This window comes from Hippocampus bargibanti, linkage group LG08, assembly GCF_051943395.1.
Source record: "Hippocampus bargibanti isolate YZ-2025 linkage group LG08, ASM5194339v1, whole genome shotgun sequence".
Taxonomy (NCBI): domain Eukaryota; kingdom Metazoa; phylum Chordata; class Actinopteri; order Syngnathiformes; family Syngnathidae; genus Hippocampus; species Hippocampus bargibanti.
Window position 1 is genome coordinate 17611913 of NC_142741.1, and position 18109 is coordinate 17630021.

Sequence of the window (18109 nt, forward strand, 5' to 3'; positions counted from 1 at the left end):
TAGAATTACTGAATAGAATATGTGATATTTCGGGTTTTGCAAGCTGTACAGTGATGGGGTGTGGAGTGTTGAAATAAGTCAACAGGCCCTGAGTCAACCAGGATGCAGAACAGAATGCAGTGTAAAAAAAGTGTAACTTTCAATAATTGTTAGCTATTCCTTACAACGAAATGGCGAAAATTCCCGAAATATAGTTCATTTTTTATTTTTATTTATTCATTTTTTTAAGCATCAGTTCGTCATACTACTAGCCACTTACAGTAGAACTCTTGGTCTGGTCATTTGAGACCCGCAAAACATCATGCTTTCACAAGAAAAACTATATTTTGTTTTGGTGTAATGGTTTACTATGAAACCACAAAAACAAGATTAAGAATGCACTACTGCATAATTATACATCGTCTATTTGACTATGATGTGCCAAAACTTGTGTTCAGTTTCTCACATGCTGGCATTTCTTTCTCACTCAATGGATTTTACAAGCCGAAAATTCTCTTCAGCAAATCCTTACCTTCACTGAAAAGCAGTGCCAGTATTGATCTCTGACCCAAAGTGATAAAATGTCAACACCTACATAGTTAGTTACTGCAGTGCTTTGCAAACATGCGTTTCACAGACCAGCTGTTTGAGACGCTAATCGCTGTACATGTAGTTGACGGTGGCAGACAACGGATAGATTCCAATTAGCGAGAACATCACAGCAGTGAATGAATGAATACGTACACATCAGGCTTTAAATCTGGACAGTCATTTTGGATGTCAATTTCAGATCATGTAAGAGAAACATTTTTACGTGTTCATCAAAAATAACTGAATAAAAATTTACCTTAATGACAGAGGTGACCATTCTCGACGGGAGGCTCTGGCCCTGTGCCGCAGCGGCCATGTTGGCGATGGTGCTTAGATGGTTCATCTGGCTCATGGCCATAGTGACTGAAGCTGGAGGCAGACTGACGGGGATCAGCGGGTGAGGCATCATCATAAAAGGCAGTTCCAGGCCTGAGACAACGTAAAGAGGAGGTCATTGGTTAACCAACAATGCGTATCATCACCGAAAGGGGCAAACGTTGCCGAAGGTTATTATCCAACACTGCAATTCACACCCATCAAATACCCCTTAAAAAGTACAATAACACTTAAGATGGAGCAATTGAGTAATTCGTTGTGTTAATATAACGGTCTTCAATGTTTTTCTGGCCGTTAATAAGAGAGAAGCCATGCAATAATAATTGAGAAAACTGGGGGGGGGGCAATGACTGGGCAGATCAAAACTATCCACACAACCATAGTTTACACTGTAATAAAACGGAATCTATTATTCTCCACAGAAAAAAAAAAGTGAACATTATGGAAATGATCACAATGAAAAACAAAGGCAATCTTGAAAGCCGAGTTAAGCACACTAATGACAAATGCAATCGAAAGTTAATTATATCAGCCTATCAATGGGTATAATCAAGGAATTTACTCCTTTTCATATGTTCATATTAACTCATTTTATATAAATGTAGTTGACGGTGGTAGTCAACGGATAGATTCCAATTAGCGAGAACATCACATATCAGAATCAGAATCATCTTTATTGCCAAGTATGTAGTATATTTACTCCTTATATATATATATATATATATATATACTAAAGTCTCGTTATATCGATATATTCTCGGGAGTCCGAAAAAATATCGATATAACCGGACTATCGATATATCTGATCCTGCGCGCATGTAATTTTTTCCTTGCGTTCATAGAAATAGTATCGTAATAAGCGGTACTATCGATATAACTGATATCGATATAACGAGACTTTACTGTATATATATATATATATATATATATATATATATATATATATATATATATATATATATATATATATATATATATATATATATATATATATATATATATGATGATACGCATATATATATATATATAACAGCTACAAGTACCTCGGTATACCACAGGCCAATGGCAACCTCGAATTAGCAACAAGGAAAGCGGCTACGACCAAATACCTCCAGCGGGTGAGGCAAGTCCTCAGAAGCCAGCTCAATGGCAAGAACAAGACCCGGGCAATAAACAGCTATGCCCTGCCAGTGATCAGATACCCTGCAGGAATAATAAGGTGGCCAAAGGAAGAGATTCAGACCACGGATGTAAAGACCCGAAAACTCCTCACCATGCACGGAGGGTTCCATCCCAAGTCCAGCACCCTGAGACTGTACACAAGCCGTAAGGAAGGAGGCCGGGGACTAGTGAGTGTGAGAGCCACTGTCCAGGATGAAACATCCAAGCTCCATGAATACATCAAAGAGAAGGCTCCAACGGATGATGTACTCAGAGAATGTCTCAGTCAATGGGGAACAGAGAATGAGGTGCTGGAAGAGGGACAATCATGGGAGGAAAAGCCCCTACACGGGATGTACCACCGAACCATAGCAGAAGTGGCTGATCTCAAGAAGTCCTATCAGTGGCTAGAGAGGGCTGGCCTAAAGGACAGCACAGAGGCACTCATCCTGGCTGCCCAAGAGCAGGCCCTGAACACCAGAGCCATAGAGGCAGGGATATACCACACCAGACAAGACCCAAGGTGTAGGTTGTGCAAAGAGGCACCTGAGACAATCCAACACGTAACTGCAGGGTGTAAGATGCTAGCAGGGAAAGCCTACATGGAGCGCCATAACCAGGTGGCAGGCATAGTCTACCGAAACATCTGTGCGGAGTATGGACTGGAAACCCCAAGGTCAAAATGGTAAACACCCCCCAAGGTGGTGGAGAATGACCGAGCAAAAATCCTGTGGGACTTCCAGATACAGACTGACAAGATGGTAATGGCCAACCAACCAGATATCGTGGTCATAGATAAAGGGGAAAGGAAAGCCGTTGTCGTGGATGTAGCGGTCTCGAGTGATGGGAACATCAGAAAGAAGGAACATGAGAAAATCGAGAAATACCAAGGGCTCAGAGAGGAGCTGGAGAGAGCCTGGAAGGTAAAGGTGACAGTCGTGCCTGTGGTGGTCGGAGCACTTGGGGCAGTGACCCCCAAACTCGACGAGTGGTTGCAACAGATCCCGGGAACAACATCGGATATCTCGGTCCAGAAAAGCGCAGTGCTGGGAACAGCACGGATACTGCGCAGAACCCTCAAGCTTCCTGGCCTCTGGTGTGTGTGTGTGTGTGTGTGTGTGTGTGTGTGTGTGTGTTTATGTATGCATACATTATTCTGTTTCGACATCTGACTATCTTAAATTATTCAATTGCAGTCTGCGGATGGACGCCTAATTGGGGGAAATTTAAGACTATTAAATGGCAACGAGAGTGGAATAATGAAGACACCACGGGGGTTCGGAGTTATCAGTGATCCGTGCTTCTTTCATAAAAACAGGGCAACTTTTAGAAGGTCACAGTTCGGTGTCTGCGCACCCCTCCAGCACCCCGCCCTTTTCTATCGTCCATCCCCACTCGCCTTGATGGGGACTTTAAACATGTGAAGATCAAACGTGACTGTGAACAGTTTGGTCTCATTCCTGTGCCGCTCGCTTTAAAGACAACCTCGTAGGCATTCAGATACTGATTGAGCCCCCATATCTCCCCTTTCTGTTTTTCTTTCACTTGGCAGATCATTTCAAGGTAAAAAAAAGAAAACCAAACAAAAAAAGCTGATCTGCAGGAAAACAATGGACAAAACATTAGTCGCTAAAGGGCAAGGAAATCTACATGGCGAAAACTCGAAAGCGAAGGACACTGGTTGGAAATGAAAGGGCTCCTTTTCCAGAAGGAAGCATTGATTTCCATAAGAAAGATGCTTCGGTGGAGAGTATTCACAAACAATATAAAGGATGAAAGCAAGCACATTGTATCAGTGTTTGGACTGAATCAATTACAGCTAAGCAAAGCTCATTTAAAGCAGCTCCCCTTCACCCCTCGAAAAAAGTGTTTGATTGGGCTGCTACTTAATGTAGGACATCATGAAGAGGGGTTTTGACGACCCATTCAAGGTTCCTTAGGGGCCTCTCAGGTAGGATGCATAACGCTCAGGGCCAATCGAGTCCTCCCCTTCCAAATTTACAGAGAACTCGCACCACTCGTCCTTCAGGCTCAACAGTGTACCATTTAAGCATTTTATCCATTTTATCTTCATACCTATTTCACAGCCATATTGTCAAAGGAAATAGTTTATTTTTCAAACATGGAAAGGTGGAATTTGTGCACAATTGACAAATGCAGCATACTGTATTTAGCCAGGTAGACCCGCAACATCAACACAGACAAAAGACCAGCATTATAGCAGGCCAAGTGGAGCTGTGAAAAATCAAATCTCTGGCCGCTGAGGACATGTGATTTTCAGTCGCTAGCAAGTGGTAAAATGTGCGAAACTTGCTAGCTGACACAAAATATAAAGCATGCAATCCCCCAAAAAGTCTAGCAATATGTGATAGAAGCTGATCAGCATGGTGTAATCTCTTCTAGTAGTGTTTTGGGTCAAAAAAAAGTATACACAGCAACTTTAACCGTAAAGTCATCGCAAAATCAAAGATACTTTTGTTATTGCAACTTTCAACACAGAAGTTGAGAAGTGATGAAGAAGCGGAAACCCACTCTTCGCAAACAAAGCGTTTGGAATCATTTTTCGAAAGTGAGCCTCAGGGAGCCGCAAAGGTGAACGCCGATGTTCCATCATTAAAACAACAAATCACTTAATACTGACATAAACAGCTCAGCTATTATACTCACGCCTGGCTAAGCAAAGATCGGAATCGGCGGGGACGAACACAGTGAATTAAAACAGCCCTAAGTGAGAGTGCAATTACTGCAAAGGGCTTGTTATGGCAAACTCAAATTGCATTTTTTATGCAAACTGCAGAAAGAACATTTTAAAATGATTGAATAGAGCTGTTGTCTATATGGTGGACGGGAATGATATCTGCCACCATCAGTCTTAATCTAAACAGGAAGTATCCTTTTCTGCGAAAAAAAAAAAAATATATATATATATATATCTGAGAAGGAAGAAAGCGAAAACCACTTACGCTTTTAACTTTGCTGCTGGGAGATTTCCCTTGACAAAAATTAAACTAGATCCTACTTGGCACTTTATTATCTCTTCAATGGAATGATTTATTGTTTGTGGAACCCAGGAAGCACAAAGAGCGACGGAGGAGATTACATTTCCAGCTAAAGCTGAAGCCGGATCTCGTTTACCGAGGAATAAAAGGAGGGTGGGAAAAAGGTTCACGACAAACAATAATGTCAGCTGTAATTGATCAGAGGTCGCCGGCTGAGCCCACAGTAACGGTGCAATATTTAAGCGACAATCTGCCCCGATGCTTTTCAGATGCTGTCTAATGAAGCTGTCTGTCTTGGGCTATTTACCTTCTCTTAACTGGACGGCAAGAGATGTACTGTAAGAGACAGCGCCGGAGAGGATCTGTGAAATAGGACCTGCACACGCCTGAGGAATGTCTAATTGGTTGGCGCCGGCAGAGCTTGGGATCTGGCGCTAATTAAATGCCTTGTTTAAAGCCTATCTGTCTTTGTTTGGAGCGTCAGAACACTGCATCCGAGACAAACATCTGTGGCAGTTATCCTTTGAGTTTGATTTCAATTGGACGAGACAAAAGGGCTGACAAGTTTGACCGCTAAGCCTTTTGGGTTGTTTGGTGTTGAGACGCTTCTTCCGTCCCTCTGATACAGTGGAGTAAATGGAGTGAGTCACCGCTCAATACGCAATTCAATTTCAGTCTGCCTTTAATTGAGTGCAGCAAAGTTCTATTCTTGCATAGATGGGATGAGACGTCTTCAGCAATCTTTTATTTTATTGTTCCATCCATCCATTATCTGCTGCTTATCCAATCTCAGGTCGCACGGGCAACAGTTTCTGTAGGGAAGCCCAGACCTCCCTCTCGTCAGCCACTTTTTCCAGCTCCCGAGGCATTCCCAGGCCAGCTGAGTGACATAGTCTCTCAGCGTGTCCTGGGTCGTCCCCGGGGTCTTCTGCCACTTGGGCATGCCTGGAACACCTCACCAGGGAGGCGTCCAGGAGGCATCCTAATCAGATGCCCGAGCCACTTCATCTGGCTCTTCTCTATGTGGATGACCAAGCTTCTCAATTTATCTCTAAGGGAGAGGCCGGACACCCTACGGATAAAGCTCATCGGCCGCTTGTATCCGGAATCTCGTTCTTTGAGTCACGACCCATAGCTCGTGACCATAGATGTGGGTTGGGACGTAGATCAAACGGTAAATTGAGAGTTTCGCCTTTTGGCTCAGCTCCAAGTCTTGTTATATCGATATCGGTTATATCGATAGTACCGCTTATTACGATACTATTTCTATGAACGCAAGGAGAAAATTACATGCGCGCAGGATCGGATATATCGATAGTCCGGTTAAATCGATATTTTTTTCGGACTCCCGAGAATATCGATATAACGAGACTTTACTGTATGTCATTGGAATGCATGAAGCAAAAAATAAAATATATATAAAAATAAACAGATACTTAGCGAATTTCTGAGTCAACTGCAGATCGAAAACACTTAATTGAAACGATTGAAAATGTTATTACATGTATATCTATCATAATAAACTGCAATTTTCTGGAAAATAGTTGAATTTGAACATTAGTCCATGATGCACTAATGACTGCATTAAAAAGGCTTTGAAATCATAACCAAATGTACACAAAAAACAACATTCCACATAGTGCTTTGCGATTTCCTGCAAAACTATGAGATATCGCACAGATCCCCAAGTTACGACATGATAGCGAGCAAATTTCCCAGAAGTTCCTTCACACTCTCTCTTGAAGGGTGTAAACAATGCAGTCCTCATTTAAGTGTCAGCTTATAAAATGCCCCCATGTTGTATTCCGGCAACAAAGGTGAGGTATGACCAGCCTTTGTTGTGGTCATATCAAGCATTTGGTGAACACTATGAGGACATGAATAGCGAGACATTTGGCGGTCTGTTACACTAATCAGCTCTTCATCTTTATAAGATTATTTCACAACGCTGAAAAAAAATTACCGAAGCCATTGTTTTTGGAGCCTGGCGGATACGACTTCAAACGTGGAGAACCTCCATAAACGTGTTGTGCTGTCTGGAGTTATGCTACCACTTACAACGGTTACATTAAGCACAGACGCACACATGCAGATGGCGGGTCGAGTCCAGGCAGGCGAATCCTGGTTCTCATTAACGTGGGAGGAAGGTATCTGGCTTTGATGTTGCCACCCACAGCCCAGTAGTGTCATTGAGCGCACGGCGGAAGAAAACCTTTTGTGTTGACGCACTCAATGTTGATCATAAAGCAAACATGTTGCCTTTGTTAAATATGTCCACACACACACACACACGCACGCACGCACGCACGCACGCACGCACGCACGCACGCACGCACGCACGCACGCACGCACGCACGCACGCACACACACACACACACACACACACACACACACACACACACACACACACACACACACACACACACCACACAATACGCGTCAGAGAACGGATGCCGCCAAGACAGCATAAACATGAAACCGCAGATAATAACGCACGATAGGTCCACACGGAGCCAACCAAACATGAGACATGCAAAAGCTATGCTTTACATTCCACAAGCCAGATGGAGACAAATCAAGCTGAGGTGCGTCAACAAGCTGAATGACAGTGAATAAAATGTCCTGCTGAAATGCTCAGGACATTTCAAGCTTTTCCAGCGATGTTATTTCTGCAATTGCAGTGCAAACCTTTGCCAGAGCAGTACCTATTTATTAAATTGTGTTTATCCTTTTTAGTTTAATTGGTTTTAATTCATTTTTGGAGCAAGTTTGTGATTTTTGTAATTAACAAAATTGAAAAAATGTAATTTGTAAGTCACCAGGTGCTTTGTAAAAAGTGAACCACCAATGTTTGGCCTTGCTGTTTTAAGAAGAACATATACAAATCCAAAAATAATATATTTCAAATGAACCTTAAAAGCAATATCTAATAATGAACAATATTCATTTAGAAAGAAGGGAAAAATACTATTTTCGCTATACTTATTGTGACTTTTAATCTTAGATGGAGTAAGATGTTTTCTTAAAAGCATTTATTTCATGAACAAACGTGGATTTTAAATTTTACATTTACTGATTTTGTTCATTTTCATTTTCATAACATGGAACCAATGTAGCCTAAAAGTAAAAAAGACAGTGTTAAAACGTACATCACCTCGCAATGAGAAGAAAGGAGCGTCAGCCCAACGCGCCGATGCGAATGTGAAACTGTCGCGGCTTGGAATTGAAGCGGATTTACGTGGGGCAGGAAATGTTAGAACATCTCTTCGTCAATGGATGCTACAGCTTAGTGTTTGCTTTCAACATTTAGTTTTGAGCAAACATGCACATTCCACCATGATGTCTCTGATCCGCTGGTGAAAAAGATGCTTTGATCCTCTTCTTTTTCATCTATAACTGTTTCATGCAACAAAGAGGGTGCAGAAAGTGTTTAAGATTGAATGAGCTATGACCTATTTTAAGTATGATCATATGCAGCCTGTTGTTAGCAAAGTCGCAATAAGAAAGAAAATATCTTAGATTTGACAAGCTGTAGAATAATTGCTTTTCTCAGCAAGGCGGCGGATGGTAACGTGGTCAAAATTATCAGCCTGGCAGAGGTGTTTGACCTCTAAGTGTAACGGGCTAACTTTTATGGGATCATTTAAAATCCGGCGCTCTAATCGCATCCATTCTTAAAGAGGATATGGAAAGATCCATCATGCAAGCGACAGAAGGGGAAAAAAGTAATTCCTATTTTTTGAGTAGAAAATGCAAAACACGTTTTGGCCTTCTAGCGCAAGCCACACATTTGAGCTGTCTGCTCTTTGCTGCAAATGTTAACGGACATTTATTGACCGTCCTCTATTTTTCGGTGAAAATGTTAATCTAACTGAGGGTGCAAATGGTTTACAAGCCGCAAATCAATGCAGGCAATGCATGTTCACTCACTGAGGGACTGTACATGAGAATGAATAGTTGTCTGTTGTTGCAGTATCGAATACATGTATGTCCTGTGACTGATTGACGACCAGTCTTGGGGGAAAATCTGCTTTTTATTTGGCTACAGCCGTCCTGTAACCTGAACATGAAAATTGGAAATGGATGGTAGAAAATATCTAAAATATTTAGGATGTGTAGCGGTCATATATCCTTAAAACCGGGCAGGGGAGTTGTCTTTGTAATATTTAATATATATTGGATATGCCTTTATTAGTCTCGCAGTGGAGAGATTTACATTTCACAGCAGCAAAGTTATGAAAGGAATGAAACTATGGATTTTTGCGGGGGTGCACTATGCATAATGCTAACTGATATAATATGCATTTCCATGTATGAAAAATAGTGCAGAGAATAATGATCAAGAATACAAATGTACTGTTTGAAGACAGGTTTCCATTGTGTGACAGCCAATTTTCACAAATCGCGTCATGCCTTTCCTTAATTCAAAGTGGTTTCTCATCGTTTGTTTATTTCTACTGTTCAGTATGAAAGTAGAACAGTATAAAGTAGAAAGTAGATTCGATGGTTTGGACATGTTCAGAGGGGAGAATGAATGTATTGGGAGAAGGATGCTGAGCCTTGAACTGCGAGCAAGGAGACAGAAAGGAAGGCTTAAGAGGAGTTTATGGATGTTGTCAGAGGACATGAAGGTAGCTGGTGTGAGAGAAGAGGATGAACAAAACAGGGTTAGATGGAGGACATTGATTCGCTGTGACGACCCCTTAAGGGAAAGCCGAAAGGAAAATAAAAAGTGTGAAAGTAAATTTTATATTTGTAATTCTTTGAATTCTGTCTCATATTACTGTTCATTGATTTTCTGGGAGGGAAAAAAACAAAAACAGACAGGAAAATACAAAAAAACATGCAAAACACATTTTGTCTGCCTTGAGGCACTCTTGAATTGTCTTGTCTGGCACTTTGCTCCAAATGTTAACGAACAGGCCTCCATAATCATGCCATATGCTTGCATGTGGCAAATCTCATTACAATAAATGACCTTTACCAGGCAATGCCAACATCCCAGCACTAGATAACAGAGAGCACAGGAGACAATGGCGGCTCTGGATAGTGTCTTCACTATCGGACAGTGAAACTGGTTCCCGGGAGGAACGGCTCCTCTAATGTGGGCCTTTTTTTGATATTTGGGTCACGTCAATCCTGATAAATTTGCTGCATCAGCAGCAAAAAAGAGCCAGTGATAAGTGACAAAGGTGTGTTGAGTGCCATGGACAGGAGTGGAGAGTGTTAGCAGAGTGGAGAAATTAGCAGCTGCTGTTACTGCAGTGGCTGCAATATATTCAAGGCCAATCAATAAAGCTCCAGCAGACAGTGACACCCAAGCAGACAGAGGAATCATTTTCATCTGATACTTAGCAAAGGCTCCCCCCTTTTAAAAAGATTGCTTTCAGTGAATGACAAGCCGTTGTCATTTGACTAAGGCTCCCCAAATGAAATATATCGACCAACGTTATCAATCACGGCCCACTCCGCTGTCATAGCAAACAGTCGGGAAAATGGACACTTGGGGGTGGATGGTGGTTTGGGTTTCACGTGGTGATTGTGTGCAAAGCACATTTTTAATAAGAGCAATTTACAATGTCGAGTGTTGTTTTTTATTTTTTTAGTTCCAATACAATCAAAACAAACTGCCGGCAGTCAATGCTCATAGCACCTACAAATTTGTTTTGTGTTTTTGTTGTTTTTATGACAGAACAGGATTTCTGTTCACATTTGTGCAAAAGAAAAGAAAAAGGTTGGATTAAAAATGAATCAGTTAAAATGGCAGAATCATTGCAATTAAAAAAGTCAGAAATAAATTTCCCCATCGTGGGACTATTAAAGGCTTTCTGATTCTGATTCTGATAAAGCACGTAAAGAAGCTGGATGGGATTAACCCTCTACTTCATATCACAAATAATACATTTGTTAATCACTGTATGGGATACTAAATCCAGTTATCATCCAACAAATGCAACAACAATGTTTTTTTTAATAAAAAAAAGGAATACATTAATTCATTCATACACCTTCTGACCCGCTTTATGCCCACTAGGGTCGCGGGGTGTGCTGTAGCCTATCCTTGCTGTCTTTGGGTGTAGGCAGGGGTCCCCCTGAACCGGTTTCCAGCGGATCACAGGGCACACAGAGAAAAATGAGCATCCGCCCTCACGCTAACACCTATGGACATTTTGAAGTGTTCAGTCAGCCTATCGTGCATGATTTTGGAATGTGGAAGGAAACAAGAGTACCCATGGAAAATCCACACAGGCTCGGGGAGAATGTGCAAACTCCACATAGGGAGGTTATAGCCAGAATTGAACCCAGTACCTCTGCACTGTTAAATCGATATGCTGACCACCCAACAAACAGCCCACTCACATCAATAAATATATTGTTAAAATAAAAATAAGAAGAACACAGGATCGTTGGCGTATAACGTACCTAAGATCCAAGGTGTTTGAGATTATGAATGATGCTCAGTGAACAAGTATACCCCGTGGCAGAAGAATATTTTGTCGTAGTATATCGAGCGAACACAGTACATTGAGGCACACTACACACACACACACACACACACACACACACACACACACACATATATATATATATATATATATATATATATATATATATATATATATATATATATATATATATATATATATATATATATATATATAGTCTCGTTATATCGATATTCTCGGGAGTCGGAAAAAATGTTGATATAACCGGACTATCGATATATCCGATCCTGCGCCGAACTGCATTAAAGAGGTGGGAAATACGTAAATGGGGGATCTTTGTTATGGCATGTAATTTTATCATTGGGTTCATGGATTGAGTATCTAACATGTTTTTTGTACAGTCGTGAAGGGAAAAATAAAGTTGTGCATAAAATAAAAACATCTTTACACTTTTTTAATGACTATTTCCTTTCAAAAATGCAACCAACCAATGCTAAATCCTCAAGTTCTATTCACACGAATCCATGAACGCCAGCATGTACAATCATATGAAAAACAGTGATTGTTGCAAGCAATAAAGATATCTGGATGCAACCCAATTAAATACTGTACATGGATGAAGAACCAAAACTGCAACGTTTACATAACTTACGTTGATGCCGCACGTCAGGAGGAAGGACTTGCTTGTTAGATAGTCCTCCACAGCGACGATTGCACTTGTACGTTTTTCGGATATCACAATTCTTCTATTAAATCCATGGTTTAATTGATGTCAAACAACAGTACTGTATATAAGCTATGCTGCTAGTTCTTTTTTAATGTGCTCACGTCGACAGGATAAACACGGAAGCTGGTTACGTGACAGTTCGAGAGAGTGCCTGAATAGAATGCCGGCGCGCAGCTGTGACGTAACAACAGCTCTTGTTTGTATCTGGATGTGATAACGGCTACGTTTTGTTGTTAATAAGACCAACCAGTAGTAATGAAAGCTGTGAGCTATCAACAGTCTCGGTCAATCGCTAGTTTTTTTTATTATGCTTGCGTCGACAGGATAAACACGGAAGCTGGTTACGTTACTGGGGGATCTTTAATACAGTATGGAATGAAAACTAAACATTGTTGCAAAAACGATTGCATCCATATACAGTAGTGGGCATGTACATACAGTAACACTGCAACAGGGAAACTGCAACGCTTACATCTTACTGTACATTATGTATGCATGTTTTGTCTGAGAACCGTGATGCATCCGAAAGCGGCCAGTAGAGGGCACCCAGGCTCCATAGGATACAGTATACAGTACAGTACAGTAAATCTTTAATCAATTGCAAACATGTATGCTTTACTCTTTCTCTTCTGTATTTGAATCATATCCATGAATGGATGTGTGACAAGAAAGTATATTCTCAGAATCTGAAGCCATTGTTTGGATTCTCCAGCAATGCAAGACGTCTTGGCGTGACGTGAAGTCATTTTTAATGGTGTTTTGCATTTATCATACTGCGTGTTTTGGGTATTGTAGATGCTATAAAACCTTTTTCTGATGTCAGTCAAGAAACAAAAAAGTGATGTTGGTTGTCCTTTCATGCACAGTATGGAATGTACAGTCATTTTCAAAATCATCACGCTTCAGCAGACAAAACAACATTGTTGCAAAAAACGCTTGCATTCATATACAGTACAGTGGGCATGTACATAACACTGCAATTATGTCAATTATGTATGCTATTTAAAAAAGTCATCAATCTTCTTCTGCTTCCCATTTTTATATTTTTATATAAACACTTCCATCTTGTTTAACGTTTCTTAAAAAACGGATGCATTTTCTACGGATTCAAAGAAAGATCGCATGTCCGCATCACCTTGCAACGCTTTTGTCGGTGTTGCAATAGGTGTGCATTCAGTCGGTTCTTCTTCATCCTCATCATCAGCTCCGTGTTGGATTCTCCTCAACAGCCACGATTGCCCTGTGCTTCGTCCAAGATCACAATTCTTTCGTTTCGCCATTGTTGAAGACACTCGAGCTGCCGTCTGATACACACGAGCTGCCGTCTGAAAATGAAAATGGCGTCTGTTCGCGGAAGGTGGTCACGTAACGACGACACGTGACCAAGTCACGTGACCAAGTCGACCAATGGTGCGACCGATGGCGTGTCACGTAACCAAGACACGTGACCAAGTCGACCAATGGCGCGACCGATGTATCGATATAAACAGCAAAATGGCCGGCGGGAGATGAAAAGGAGCATCGTAGTCACCGGATTATCGTAATAACCATGAATCGTACTAAACGAAACTAATTATCCATAAAAAGACTAGAAATGTGCACGGGAAATGAAAATAGTATCGTAAGAAGCAGTATTATCCAATCCTGCGGCATGTAAATTTTATCCTTGCGTTCATAGAAATAGTATCTCCAAGATGGCGCCGCGGATGGCAGCCTCGGTCACACGCTCCCTAGTATTGTTCCTGGTTTTGTCATTTTCATTTGTTTTTTTGCGATCCTACGCGACTCAGTTACACGAGGGAAGAGTTACTGAGCATTGGGGAATCCACTCTTGGACTATTTTCACCGACACACCAAAATCTACAAAGTTTTTCGGGGCTTTTCGCGAGCGGCGTAGCAGCTCTGTACGGAGCTTTGAGACGCCGGCGTAGGAGGGGGAAGCGAGCCGGCGTGCTCGTCAAGCTACGGCAGCGTGGATTTCGAACGCCGCTCCCATCGATCCACCTCGCTAATCTACGCTCACTACCAAACAAGATGGACGAACTTCTGCTTCTCACAAAGAACAATAAAACGTTTGCCCGCTCTGCTGCGCTGTGCTTCACTGAGACCTGGATCACTGACCGCCACCCGGATTCTGCGCTACACCTACCCGGATTCCGTCTCCTTCGGGCCGATCGTGACACGGAGCAATCGGGGAAATCCAAAGGCGGTGGACTATGCTTCTACATCAACGAAGAATGGTGCACCGATGTCACGATGCTCGACGCACACTGCAGCCCTGGTTTGGAATCGCTGTCTCTCAACTGCAAGCCATTCTACTCGCCACGTGAGTTCGCTTCCTTTATTCTCGTTGCCGTGTACATCGCACCACAAGCTAATGCTAACGCGTGTATACAAACGCTAGCGGACCATGTAAACCATCTCGAGCTAAAATATCCAGAATCACCCCTGATCATTTTGGCCGATTTTAATCAAACATGTTTGAACCGTGAACTTCCCAAATATAAGCAGCATATTGACTGTTTCACCAGAGGAGAAAACATTCTAGATCATTGTTACACAGCATTTAAGGCGCATACCGGTCTGTTGCGCATGCAGCATTGGGTCTTTCTGACCACTATTTAATCCACTTAATTCCCACATACAAACAGAAACTCAAATGTGTAAAACCGGTAGTCAAGACAGTTAAAACATGGACAGATGAAGCAAAGTTATCGCTACAAGAATGCTTAGACTGCACTGATTGGAGCGTCTTTGAAACTTCAACGGGCACATTGGATGAATACACAGACACTGTAACATCATACATCAGTTTCTGTGAGGACATGTGTGTACCAACAAAGTCCTTCCGCTCATTCAACAACAACAAGCCATGGTTCACTCCCAAACTCAGGCAGCTTAGGAAAGGGAAAGAATCCGCATTTAAAAGCGGCGATCGAGCAGTTTACAAACTCGCCCGAAACAGGCTGACAAAGGAAATTAACATCGCAAAGAAACGTTATGCGGAGAGGCTTAACAAACAGTTCTCCGCTAACGACTCTGCATCGGTGTGGAATGGCCTGAAAGCAATAACAAATTATCGTTTACCTTCCCCCCAAGCAGTGTACAACAATGGTATGGCTGATGAGTTAAATACATACTTTTGCCGATTTGAAAAGGACACCACCATTTCCCCGGTCTGCCCACCACTACCAGAAACTACCGTATCTCCGCCCTCTGCCCTACAGATCCACGAACTGGACGTTAGACGGCTCTTCAAGCAGCAGAAGATCAAGAAAGCTGCAGGACCTGACAGAGTGTCCCCCTCCTGCCTGAGAGTCTGCGCTGACCAGCTGGCTCCGGTCTTCACACAAATCTTCAACAGATCCCTGGAGCAGTGTGAAGTCCCATCCTGCTTCAAACAGTCTACTATCGTCCCAGTTCCAAAGAAACCAGCACCCTCGGGATTGAACGACTATAGACCTGTCGCTCTGACATCTGTGGTCATGAAGTCCTTTGAACGCCTCGTGCTGAACCACCTAAAGAACATCACCGGACCTCTGCTAGATCCTCGTCAGTTTGCCTACCGGGCAAACAGGTCTGTGGAGGATGCAGTCAACATCGGACTGCACCACATCCTCGACCACCTTGAAACACAGGAACCTACGCAAGGATCCTGTTTGTGGACTACAGCTCTGCGTTCAATACCATCATCCCAGAACTCCTCATCCCCAAACTTCTCCAGCTTGGTGTGTCCCCCACGATCTGCCAGTGGACCCTCAGCTTCCTGACAGGACGGACACAACAGGTCAGACTGGGAAATATATCATCCTCAACACGAACCACGAGCACTGGAACCCCGCAGGGATGCGTCCTCTCTCCATTGCTCTTCTCTCTCTACACGAACGACTGCACCTCAACGCACCCAGCTGTCAAATTCATAAAGTTCGCAGACGACACCACGGTCATCGGTCTCATCAAAGACGGCGACGAGTCTGCCTACCGACAACAAGTGGAGCAGCTGGAGCTCTGGTGCAGCCCTCACAACCTGGAGCTCAACACGCTCAAGACAGTTGAGATGATCGTGGACTTCAGGAAACATCCATCACCACTGCTACCCCTCACACTATCCAACTGCCTGGTGTCAACCGTTGAGACCTTCAAGTTCCTGGGAATCACAGTCTCCCAGGACATGAAGTGGGAGGTCAACACCAACTCTATCCTGAAAAAGGCCCAACAGAGAATGTACTTCCTGAGGCTGCTAAAGAAGCATGGCCTGCCACAGGAGGTGCTGCAACATTTCTACACGGCTGTCATCGAATCCATCCTGTGTTCTTCCATCAGCGTTTGGTTCGGGGCCGCCACAAAAATGGACAAAATCCGACTTCAACGGACAGTTAGGACGGCGGAAAAAATCATTGGCACCGCCCTACCCACTCTCGAGGACTTACACACTGCAAGAATCCAAACTAAGGCGCGGAAAATCCTACTGGACCCTCCGCACCCTGCCCACCACCTTTTCCAGCTACTCCCCTCAGGCAGGCGCTACCGATCCATGCGCACCAAATCTAGCAGACATTTAAACAGGTTCTTCCCCCAAGCCATTAACTCTTTGAACTCTTTCAACTCTTTCAACAGTCGCCAAAATGGAACTGTATAGTGCCACTTAGCAGTTTTTTTTTTGACGACGATACTAGTGCAGCGTGTTCTACCGAAAACAAATTCCTTGTGTGTTCTACATACTTGGCAATAAAGATGATTTTGATTCTGATTCTGATTCTGTAATAAATATAACGAGACTTTACTATATACAGTAAAGTCTCGTTATATCGATATTCAAGGGAGTCCGAAAAAATATCGATATAACCGGGACTATCGATATATCCGATCCTGCGCCGAACTGCATTAAACAAAAGCCGCCAAAAGAGGGCAGCCAAGCGTCATATAAGAAACGGAGCTGGCCATTAGCTCCCTTTTTTTTTGGGAGATGTTCCCCCAATGTTGCCTCAAAATGGCACATATAATTCTTTAATGATTGTAAACATGTATGCTTTAATCTTCAGAACTACAGTGTATTTGAAACATATTCATAACTGGATGTGTAACAAGAAAGCATATTATCCGAATCTGAAGCCATTGTTTGGATTCACAAGCAATGCAAGACGTCTTGGCGTGAAGTCATTTTTATTTGCATTTGAATAAAAAGTGACATCGGCTGTCCTTTAATACACAGAATGGAATGTCTGTGTAAGCTCTCAGTCGTACAGGAGTGGTCCATCGATGAGAAGGTTTCTTCAGCCGTCATCTGTACAAAAGTGAAGGTTTCGGACGTTTCGCCTCCTATCCAAGAGACTTCGTCAGCGAACTAAAGTCTGACTGGTCGTATCGGCCCCATTTATATATCCCTAATGTCCAGACCTAGTGGCGCCGGACACAGCTATGATAGGTCCCTACTCTCAGGTTGGGGGGGGGGGCGCGGGACCCCCCCCTGTGGCCCCACTGATTGTTCCTACATTCCTGACTAACGATTGGCCTATTACCCCCACTCCCCCCGGTATCACCTCATCAGCATAACGACCCTCATCAGCATTGCGAAAGTTGCCTAACCTGTTTTGCCTGAGCAGGCTATTGTATGAACGATCCAAATTGAACCTCACACCACCCGACCGGTTTAATGAAGGATTTTGTTGTTTTATAAGAATCGCCTCTTTTACCCCCCTTTCAAACCATCTATGTTCTTTCGCTAAGATTTTAACCTCATTGTCGTCAAATGAGTGGTTAGTAGCTTTCAGGTGCAAATGTACTGCCGATTGAGGCCCACTAGTATTATCCCTGCGATGTTGATAAAGTCTTTTTTTGAGAATTTGTTGAGTCTCCCCAATGTACTGCTC

The 18109-nt window shown here is 42.7% G+C and overlaps 1 protein-coding gene across 3 annotated transcripts in view; it reads right to left on the bottom strand.

Moving 5' to 3' along the window:
- Nucleotides 1–18109, bottom strand: part of dachd (dachshund d) — a 212087-nt gene that overhangs the window by 41655 nt on the left and 152323 nt on the right. For all 3 annotated transcript variants that reach the window (XM_089003288.1, XM_089003286.1, XM_089003287.1), the window contains exon 4: nucleotides 827–999. In XM_089003288.1, the coding sequence (XP_088859414.1) occupies nucleotides 827–999 (173 nt within the window). The remainder of the gene's footprint in view (nucleotides 1–826; nucleotides 1000–18109) is intronic.